General features: G+C 39.7%; 1 protein-coding gene across 3 annotated transcripts; it reads right to left on the bottom strand.

Moving 5' to 3' along the window:
• Positions 1-1,993: 1,993 nt before the first annotated feature.
• Positions 1,994-5,348, bottom strand: LOC101477131 (stathmin). 3 transcript variants are annotated; one of them, XM_004564396.4, is made up of 5 exons: positions 5,233-5,348; positions 3,492-3,535; positions 3,200-3,372; positions 2,915-3,106; positions 1,994-2,842 (listed from the first exon to the last, which is right to left on the bottom strand). In XM_004564396.4, the coding sequence occupies exons 2-5, from the start codon at positions 3,505-3,507 to the stop codon at positions 2,765-2,767; spliced, it is 459 nt and encodes a 152-aa protein (XP_004564453.1). In that variant the 5' UTR covers positions 3,508-3,535; positions 5,233-5,348; the 3' UTR covers positions 1,994-2,764. The 3 variants fall into 3 exon arrangements, with proteins under 3 accessions (XP_004564453.1, XP_004564454.1, XP_076735369.1); XM_004564397.5 differs by having other exon boundaries at positions 5,171-5,303; XM_076879254.1 differs by lacking the exon at positions 5,233-5,348 and adding an exon at positions 3,780-3,877.
• Positions 5,349-10,441: the final 5,093 nt, after the last annotated feature.

The raw sequence follows: 10,441 nt of genomic DNA on the forward strand, positions 1-10,441 counted from the left end.
TCCCTTCACCTGTCATACTCCCCCCATTTAACGTCCCCGTTCTCACCTCTGAACTGCCTTTCTTCTCTCTCGCTGTCTCCAAGCATGCCTTCCTCCTCTCCTCGTGCTTTGTCATCACTCAACAGTGGCACAGTTTCTACCAGCACTGGAGGTGTTTGTTGTTCACCCAGGCTGATCCAATATGTAAATCCTATTCTTGATGATCCTAATGTTTAATTTTGCAAAGAAATTTAATTTAGGAGGGTCCCGCTCTTCGTGACACAACCCTCCTTATTTATTGTGATCAACATTACGCCTATCTGGCTTGTGGCCCCTCCATAGCAGGGTGTTCAACCTAAACCTAACACTGGGATGATTATTTCCTCAGTTAATACACTTTTGTAATTTTCTTTTCATTTAGTTTTGGATTTTTTTTTTTTCAGTTTAGTTTTTCTTATTTGGAAATGTTTAGGTTTTATTGATTTTATTTTTTTACAATATATGCTATATTATTCAGGTGCAATATTTAACATGTCCAGAGCAGGAATTATTATATATATTATAATTACATGTGCACCAAAGCTGCCTCTGACTAGTTGATTTGATTGTTAATTTTTATGCAAAACTGACTGTTAGTTTTTGCAAGTATGCAATAGTTTCAATTGTGGTTTGTTTGGTTTATTCATGCCTTGATTTCAGTTAATTTGTTAACTACAGTTTGTTTTAACATGTCTATTGCATTTATTTTTTAGTTTTTAAGTTTTGGTTGGTGGCCTATAGAAACTGTCAGCGGTTGTCACTGCTGACAACCGCATCTCTAACCTTAATCCTAACTATAACCCTCGGCAATCAGAATCTGGAATTGTTTTTATTTTTTTAGTTTTATTTAATGTCATTTTTTTCCAAAAGCATCCAAAACACATGCTTAGGGTAGCATTAGCATTCATGATGACTTAGACATCAGAGGGTTAAAGATATCATTAGAACTGAGATTTCAATTAATTACCCACTAGCCTGGTGATGAATTATTCGCATTGAAAAAATATAATTAAAAAGAAAGCTTTTTTTCCTTATTTGGGCTACACTACTCTTAGACCTGTAATACTGATGAACACTCAGTATTAGAGTAACAAACTCATGCCTACCTGTTGAAAGTATCAATGAAAGCTAAGCTTTGTAATGAGCATGGACGAGGTCACATTTAATTTGACACACCCAGACACTAAATCAAACCACCAGCAGAGGGAGACAAAGACTGTGGTTTGTTTGAATCCGAACCATGTAATGGACTATTTGCAATTGTGGCCGTTTATGTAATTTACACTGATCTATAGCTCTCTACACCTAGTCCCAGTCTAGAAGAAAAATTCAATAATTATCTCATATAGACAAAGTTTATGGTCTAGGACTCTACTTCATTTGTGTTGAGAGAAGGGTTAGGTTTGTTAATAGGATAAGAAGTCTAAATTGTACCCTACATGTTGCCCTTTAACAGCAGAGATAGGGTCCAGGCTCCACAACAGTAAACTGTAGTGGTAAGGAAGATGGGCAGGCATTACGTTGGATTCTCAAGCAATCAAAAGCATCAGTATTTTTGTGTAAAAGGACAGGCATTTTTACTTCTGCCTACAATTGGAAAATGTCAACCTTAGCCAGGTCTACCACCATTTACACAGCAAAGAGCAAACATTTAAGCATCTTATATTTGTTAAAGTCTGAAAGGTTCATCAAAACGTGGCACACTAAACAAGTCATTTTGAAGACAGGCTAAAGCTTCGTGTACTTTCATTGATTTAAGGCCTCAAAACATCCATCTATTCTCCTCCGCTTTTCCTTATCAGGGTGCCTATCCCTGCTACCATAAGGCGAGAGGCAGGTAAATCCTGGACAGGTCACCAGTGCCTGGGCTGGCCTCAATAGTTATCTTCTGGGTTTCATTGTGCATATATTGTACCCACTTCCCACAGCAGGTCAAACAACAGAGAAGAGGACAAAAATGTTTCAACAGCAAGAGTGCTTTGTTCCATTTTTATTTGTTTTAGTACAACAGTTCAAGTCAACTAGTCACTGTATCTATTGAGATGCCAAAGTGTGTATTGCTCTTCTGCATTCCATGTGTAGAACCCTAATCAGTAATGTTCAAGATGACATCCATCTCCATATCTGGCATGTTAATTCACAGCTATACAGCAAGAAGTCATGTGCTTTGAGGACAACCCCGTGTTTTTACAAAAGCAAATAATCTGCAGCAGCACGAAACATGATTTGCAGGAGCAAACAAGCAGAATCTGGGTAGCAAAGCTGCGCTAAACACTTGTATGTATAACAGCCGATGCCAAAAATCAAACCTTGTGCTACTTTGAGATTTTTTTTTTTTTTTATTTAATTTTTCTTTTTTTTAAATACACAGTAAGTGCCGAGAACAGGTGTGGTTCACAGGGACATTTTCAAAACGCACTATGAAATCTGTAGGAATAAAGACCTATGCATAGAAACATGCTTCCTCAAAAAGGGTATGTTACACACTGCTAATTTTCAAAAAGGGCAGAAGCTGCACTGACAAGCTACATAATCAGATGAATTAGACAAGAGGGGGAGGGCAGGATGATCCACATGTAAAACCAGCGCAAATACACTTAGCAGAAGAATTGATATCTTCACAAAGTGAAACTTGTATTTACTTCAAAAAGGTGGGCAGTGAACACAACAAAAATACTGACTGAACAAAAAATAAATCAATCTTTGGATACGTAAAAAACCCTATACAATCCCCCGTTTGTAACCTTCAGTCTTCCGAAGTGCCTTCTTCCGAGTTGGGGTCTTTGGTCTCCTTGTTCTTTCGCACCTCTTCCAACTTCTTGTCCTGTTAAACAGTACAAGATTAACATCTTAATAGTACTACATCATGTCCATACAGCCAAAAGAAATTACTGACCTTCTCTTTGAATTTCTCATTCATCGCTGCCATAATTGCTGTGCGGTTCTCTTTGTTAGCCTCCATCTTCTGGTTGAGCTTCTCCTCTGCCATCTTGCTGAAGTTGTTGTTCTCCTCCATGGCTTTCTGTTGCACTTCTTTTTCATGCTCACGCTTCTCAGCTAAGTGCTTCAGAACCTCAGCTTCATGGTTCTGGGAAAGGATGGTTAAAAATACATAAGATGCTTGAAATAGCCCACCAGATTTTAATTATCCCAACCCATGCAAAATATGTCATCTTTGTACCTTGCGTCTCTCCTCTGCAGCGTCCAGCTTCCTCTGAATCTCCTCCAGTGAGACATCCTTCTTCTTGGGAGGAGACAGTGGAAAGTCACCCTTGGCATCAGGGGCAGGAGTAGCCAGGATGACCTCAAAAGCCTGACCGGAAGCCCGCTTGTCGAGCTCCTTAACCTGGATATCTGAACTCATCCAAGGAAAAAAAAAAAATTTAAAAAGATATTTAAATACTTCAAGGTACAGTGAAAAAAATAATAATTAAGAAATAATATAGTGCATTAAAGTGTAAGACGTAGTTCACCTTCAGCGGATGCCATCTTTAGAGACTGCTTCAGGTCAATTTAACTAAAAAGGAGGGAAACATCAGAGAGTCATGTTAGCAGATGATTTTAAAATTACTGACGTCTAGTGGATGATTTACACCATTATCACAGAAATCATCCAAGATTAAAACCGGTCTCACTGGCGACGCCCTGTGGCAACACGCAAAACTGCAAGCAACCACCGCCCATCAATCCACACACACATAAAGAAAAAATAAGGGAAAAAAATGGTACTGGCATTCAGGGCGGTCATGTTGTACACGCACCATTGTTTATCTCCAGATATGAGGAAGCAGTGACATTCTGATTAAGCCACCAGCAATCGAGCCACTTCAGGAATGAGGAGGGCTTTTCAATAGCCTGCCCATCAGTGAGGGCTGTTAATGACACAAGTCACAGTTAGCTGAAACAAAAGGCTGTGATCGGGCTGGGTAACGGCAGGCAGTGGGGGAGTGCAGACAGGGCCTGGACTCGGCCTGTGCTAGAAGGCAAATATGCACCAAGAAAAATGAGAATAGTGAGCGATGAGCATATCTGGGAGGAAATGATCATCAGGGAGCACCTGTTCCTTGCACCATGTGTTGGAGCAGCGGGAGGGGAACACAGACACACATCTACACACGTAACACAACAGCCGACTGAACAGGCATCTTGTCTAATAAAATTGCAGGGGAAAAAAATAAAAAAGTAATTCCTCTTAAATGTAAGAAACATCTGTCATTCCATTTAGTCAAGTCGTAATGATGAGTGAATGATGAACCATGACCAAATTCAGCTGGGCTTATTCAATGAAAAGACCCCTCCCCTAATAATTCAAAAAGGCTATCAGCTAGCTAAGTGTGGCGTTAGAAAGCAGCATGGAAAAAAAAAAAAAAAAAAAAACACCACCTACTTGGACACAATCTAATCTGAGTGAGGTTTAATTTAAAAAGCCCACACCTTGGTATCCATTGTGACACCCACTGTTGCCATTTTATAGAACTTCTCACTGAATGAGCACAAATGTGCTATTCTGCCAATGACATTACCATAATTCATGTAAATTTCTTGTTTCTGTGAGGCTGCTGGTGTCATTAGCTCAAAGCTTTAACAAGCACCCTCAAACAAAGGCGCTTTTGGCAGCACAGTGACGAGCAGCTGCAAACAAAGAGGAGCCGAAGGCAGGTCACTGCCACGAAAAAAAAAAAGAAAAATCTCGAATAAAGATTTTCTCACAGGCGGCATAAATCGGTGAATAAGGAATTCGTAAATGTCTCTGCAGCCCACAAGTTTCACGAACATTAAAAAAAAGAAGTCTTCGAAGTCCACCCTCATCGCTGTCGGTGCCAACTGTGCCAGTGTCGCCTACCATACAATAGGCTAACAACCCGCCAAGCAGCAGACAAAAAGAGCAACAACAATAGGCGTTTCTGTCTCATTTTGTCCCTGAAATGTTACAAAATGAATGCAAATGCCCACGAGGGCGAAAACATCCACAAAAAACCCCGCTTGTCACGTTAGTTTCTCACGTGCTGCCTTAACATAAGCGACAAACAACGAAAAACGTTGAAAGAAAATTGAACATACTGTCGAAAAATTACCAACTCCACTCAAGGATTAACCTCGTTTTGCCCTCATCTCCTCATAACGTTTAAAATTCAGACATATTCCTACTTACAGACGACAAAAATAAATCCTGTGGACTTTCTCGGTTATAGAGATGCTGTCAGTCACACCCACCTTCGACAACCTCCGGATGCTGTGCTCTGCTCTGCTCTGCTCTCACAGAATTTACCGCGAGCCCTCTGCGCGAGCTTACCAAGCGCGCACATAAATGGACCAAAGCAAGTGCCGTCACGCCGTTTGCTGGCCACTCATTGGCTTACCCCGCTCTCCTGGGTGCTTCTGGCGATTGTAGTTTTTTATGGCTGACAGTAGACATTGTGTTACAGTTATGTTATCGCTAAATATATAACAATTTAATGCACATTTTTGCTTCATTAAACTAACCATGTGAAGCAACAGTCCATAGTAGTGTACTCGAAACATATATAATACCAATATTTACAGGATCATTCCCCTAATAGTGATTTTCACCATGGCTCCACCCATTTATTTAAATACGATAGCCTGCTGAATGTAAATTAAAAGCCCGTTCCTCTCTCGCTCTCAAAATAAAATAATTTTTTTTTTTTAAAGTTTGCTTTTCACCTAACAGAGTAATTCATGTCTAAAAGGGTTTTTTGTATTTGTTTTCAGTTTGTTTGCTTTTTTTTGAGGGGTGGGGGGTCAAATTGATTTTGGAAGCTAGTTGTGGTTTAACATACATTTGTGGGAAGTGCTAGTGTTTTTGTTTGGAAAACAAAACAAAAACATAAAATCAGGTATTCATTCAACCAAATATACACATTTTGATACATGTAATGTTTCTGGAAAACCTATATGGAGAAACACAGTTTGTACCAGCCCTGAAACATATATAGTAGAGATTTAGTTGTCTTTCTTCTTCTAGTCATTATTTGCTAACCCATTCAATACCCTGTGAATTTCAGTGTAATCTGAAATGCACTTCCTGAGAAATGTAACTACGCATCATGTCTATGCAGCCAGCAATAACTAATTGACTCACTGTGTACCACCATTCCCCCCTTACCAGTTTCCAGGTACTTATTCTGCAACCATTTTTCAAATTGATCAGAAGAGAACAGATCAACTTAAATAGAGACCGCCAACTAGTGTTTTGGCAGCATAACTGCACAACCACACAGACACACTATGCATGTGTACAAATACTGGCAACAGCAATGGCCACTTGCACATGCTACATCATAGGCTCTACATTTATCCACTACACAGGTCTATATTAAACGTAATTATGACCCTGCCCATACATATAAAAACAGTACATTTGAAAACAATTTTAAAAAACTAAATAAAAAGCCACCACTCCACTTGACTACTGTTTGTTAACTTTTAAATCACAATTTGGACTGTGAGAATAAACACCACCCTTGCCCCCTTCATTCATCAAATACCTGCAAACTAAAGACTTTATGTTAGCGCTCCATCTAACAATATCCACAGGTTACTAACACATGGTAGTAAATGTATGCTGGTATAAGCCTAGAAAACTACAGAACTCCATAACGTAGACGTCACAGATACCTGACATTTTTTTCATTCTTCTACTTTTTAAAAAAAAAAAAATTTAATTTAATATGACTAATATCATCGTTGGACCAGTTGTTATGATTCATCAGAACTTGGTGGGTTGTCCCCCGCTCTCTCTTTTCTTCACTGTCTTTCACACATTCTCAAGCTTAGGCGTGGGCTTGTCTCTGGTCTGTTCCTGAGGGCGGAGCTTCTTAGTGTGGCCCAGCCCTTCCTCCTTGTTGACTGCACTGAATCATCAGGCTACTAGTATATGGAGAACAGGTGGTGCTACAGTTCTCTGCCAGACTGGTGTTGTTGCTGTACATCTGAAAGCCCTGTTTGGAATTTGCTGGCACAATAATCTACTTACTTGCAGTATGATAACAACCCAAGCTGTTTTGTTTTTCCTCCTCATCAACACTCTTGTTCAGTTATCACATCAACCTGTTCTATTTTCTTAATGAACGGTCAATTAATTCTCATTCTCTCCTCTGGCAGACCTCCATTAAAAGCAGACCTTGTTGTGTCTGCTTTGTGGGTCCAGCCTCACACATCACACACAATGACAGAACACTCTGGTCATAATTTGGACCCCACTGGGTCAGCTGCAGTACAAGAAGCCCTGTCTAAGAAGGAAGAGCTTTTGAGTCAGGATGATCTGGTTCTACCTGAAAGAGTGCCACACAGAGTTAACATCAGAGGAGCATACAGAAGAAAGATAAGACATTAAGACCATCGACTATCCAAATCATAATACCTGCCTTTAAAGTATACACAGCACCACCATCTTTTCCAAACTAGGTCTCAAATCCATATGATCTGGTCCACATCTGAGAGTGATGAATGGAAAACTGCTTTTAACACTCTGGTTGGTTATTTTGCTCCAGCAGTTTGCCAAGCTCTGGCTAATATAATGTTCAGATATCTTCAACTTCTTTTTTCTTTTTCTTTTTTTTGTCTATTTGTATAACATATTAATCTTCTCAAATCACTTTCTCAACACCAGGAACATTCAAAAGATCCTCCTGAGACTCCTTGAAAAGGGATTTTATGTGAAAGCTCCATGGTTCCTTCATTAGCTTATTACATCTTGGAGAGTGGTCCAGTAAAGATGGAAAGCTGTTGTGGAATGACCACTCCCACCAGCAGCAATGAAATCCAGCATTTCTTTGGGTTTGCAAACTTTACTAAAGAATGAATAGAAATGGAAAGTGGAAGGAATACGTTGAGAACCTCCTTAATCCCACTGGCACGTCTTCTGTAGGGGAAGCAGAGTCTGGGGATGAGGGGGTCAACTTGTCAACTCGTCCGGGATGAGGTCACTGAGGCAGTTAAACAACTCCTTAGTGGTAAGGACCCTGGGTTGGAAGAGGTTTGCCCTGAGTTCCTGAAGGCTCTGGATGTTGTGGGGCTGTCTTGGTTGACATGCCTCTGCATTGTTATTTATTTTCCACTTCTCTCTAATTTTTATTATTTTTCTTTCTGAGGTGGAGTTGAGAGATTGGCTTGTCTCTGGTCCCCTCCTTAGGGCACAGCTACTCAGTGTGGGTTAACCATTCTTCAGCTGTTGGCAATTGAATCAACAGGGTACAGGTATAAGGACAGATGCTGCTATACTTCTTGGCCAGACCATTCTCATCTTTCACCTGAGAGCCTTATTGGAAGAAGAATCAACTAACTTGCAATCTGGTTTTGTTCTTCCTCATCGATACCTGGTCCTCCGAACATCTGCGACCCACACTCAGCCTGTCTGCCCGCTCACCTCCTGCAACCCGAGGATACCCACCTGCTGACTCAGTACTTAATCCATACTCTGCCTCTCTGCAAGTAAGATTCAATCTGATTCAATTAACTTACCAACCTGCTATATTCACTTCCTGGACAATAAATTCATTTTCATTCTCTCTGACAGAGTTTCTGTGACCCATTCAGCATTGAAGCTGTTCTAATTCCCCCATCCACTCTCTTATCTAATCACTTTTCTACCATAAAATTAACTTAACTTAAGATGCTCCCTGTTAAGTCTGCCTTGTAAGTCCAGGCGTTCTTGCATTATGACACCAGTTCACCTACAGTCAAGGGTAATAATGCAGCTTCAGACAGCGAGCATCCATCCTACATAAGCTCTCATTCTGACCATCAATCCCTCTGATGAATGTTATCTTACACTTGATTCTGTAGATTTCTCTGAGGAACAAAAGGGCGTCGGTTGTCCTGTCCTGCTATGTTTGAACTGAAGAATCTTTTCAGACCAGTGTGTCAGAATTCAGTCTTTTCTGCTGATACATACTAGTGGGGTCAGCAAACACAGCCATTAAAAAGACTGTTTTAGCTGCTTGCTTATTTACAAGGGGTCGCCGTACTGAGTAGTTCTACGTGTTTAAACCCTTCATGCTTCTGTATTGTTGCCCCTAAACTGGGTTAAAATGGTCAATCACTTTTAATGCAATTAAATACCAATATGTTGTTTTCAGCAGTTAAAATGCCTCATGTGCTGCATATTTCCATCTAATTTATTTATTAGATCCAATCTAGTGATAAACAGTAGCTTTGAAGTCCTACCTCGGAATCTTTTTCTCTCATGTGGCACTGGTTTTTTTTTTTTTTTCAATAAAACCACTGTGAGGCATTATGTAAATTCCAGGAGCTACTGTTGAATTCGGCTTCTATCGACCATTCTCAGACTATTTGATTTTAAGCTATTTTTAGCTCTGTGTTATTCTGATGACAGCAGGAGCAGATCAGTGTTTTTTCAGTCACAGTGATGCTTTGCTGAAATATTTGTAACCACAGGGCCTACAGTTTAATCTATTTTTATTGCTGTCACGTGTATTCCATTTCATCTTCTGATTTGGGGCAGTGATTTAGGTTGGTTTTGAAGCTGCTTTCAGTGAAATGTATCAGCTAGAATTCAGCCTATATCCACATGAAATACTCTTTCCTCCACCGGGCTTCTGACCAGTGCCTAGTTATACTAATTGGATGGATAAACGCAGATCCAGTGTCACTAACAAATTAGTAGAATCACTAGCAGGCAGGATGGCTTCACTGAAGTAAAACAGAATTACTCATGAGTCCTCAGAAGTGGCTCAGTTCACAGTAGGTTAGGGAAAATAATTAAACAGAAGGCACATAAGACAAATGACTATCAAATTAAACGGGAAGAAACTTAACACTAACAAAACTGAAGATTTGACAAGCCAAGAAGGGATACTGGGAAGGCTTGAAATAAACTAAAACATTAAGATTCAAATATAACTTTAAACATCAGCAGAAATAAGAATGCAAATTAAGATGAACTAAAGAGGACAAAGAAATGGATGCAACCACAAACATAAAGAAAAACACTAACAGCTATAAACTAAGAATGCGAAATATCAAAACTTGGATTCTAGTCAATAACAGAGAATGCTAAATAATAAAGCAGATTTCAGAGTTCAAAAACCACAAAATCCAGAGTCCAAAACCACAGACCATGACAACAATTAGAGGAAAGGTGCCTTTGAGTACTATATCCACTGTTGGAGCATGATCTGTGCAAATGACAGCTGATGAAGCTGTGTGGGTGACTTTTAGAACTTCTTTAGAACTTTCCTGAAAAAACAAACAAATAAAGACACACACATGCATGCACATTATTATCATCACATAGATCTATCTTTGTCTTGATGCATGCTCAATCATCCGAGTCAGTAAAGGTTGATTCTGTTCATCTGGACGTAGCATTTTCAGTGGGAGAAACATATAGCCAGTCATCCAAGTGACTTCTTCAGTCATTGTGCAAATGTACTGTTTA

Source organism: Maylandia zebra, linkage group LG22, assembly GCF_041146795.1.
Source record: "Maylandia zebra isolate NMK-2024a linkage group LG22, Mzebra_GT3a, whole genome shotgun sequence".
NCBI lineage: Eukaryota > Metazoa > Chordata > Actinopteri > Cichliformes > Cichlidae > Maylandia > Maylandia zebra.

What these genes read in the sequence shown, in the direction of transcription:
- LOC101477131 (XM_004564396.4), bottom strand. An exon ending in CTGCAGAGGAGAGACGCAAG is followed by an intron (nt 3,107 to 3,199) that starts GTACAAAGATGA and finishes ATCCTTTCCCAG; the next exon opens with AACCATGAAGCTGAGGTTCT. An exon ending in ATGAGAAATTCAAAGAGAAG is followed by an intron (nt 2,843 to 2,914) that starts GTCAGTAATTTC and finishes ACTGTTTAACAG; the next exon opens with GACAAGAAGTTGGAAGAGGT.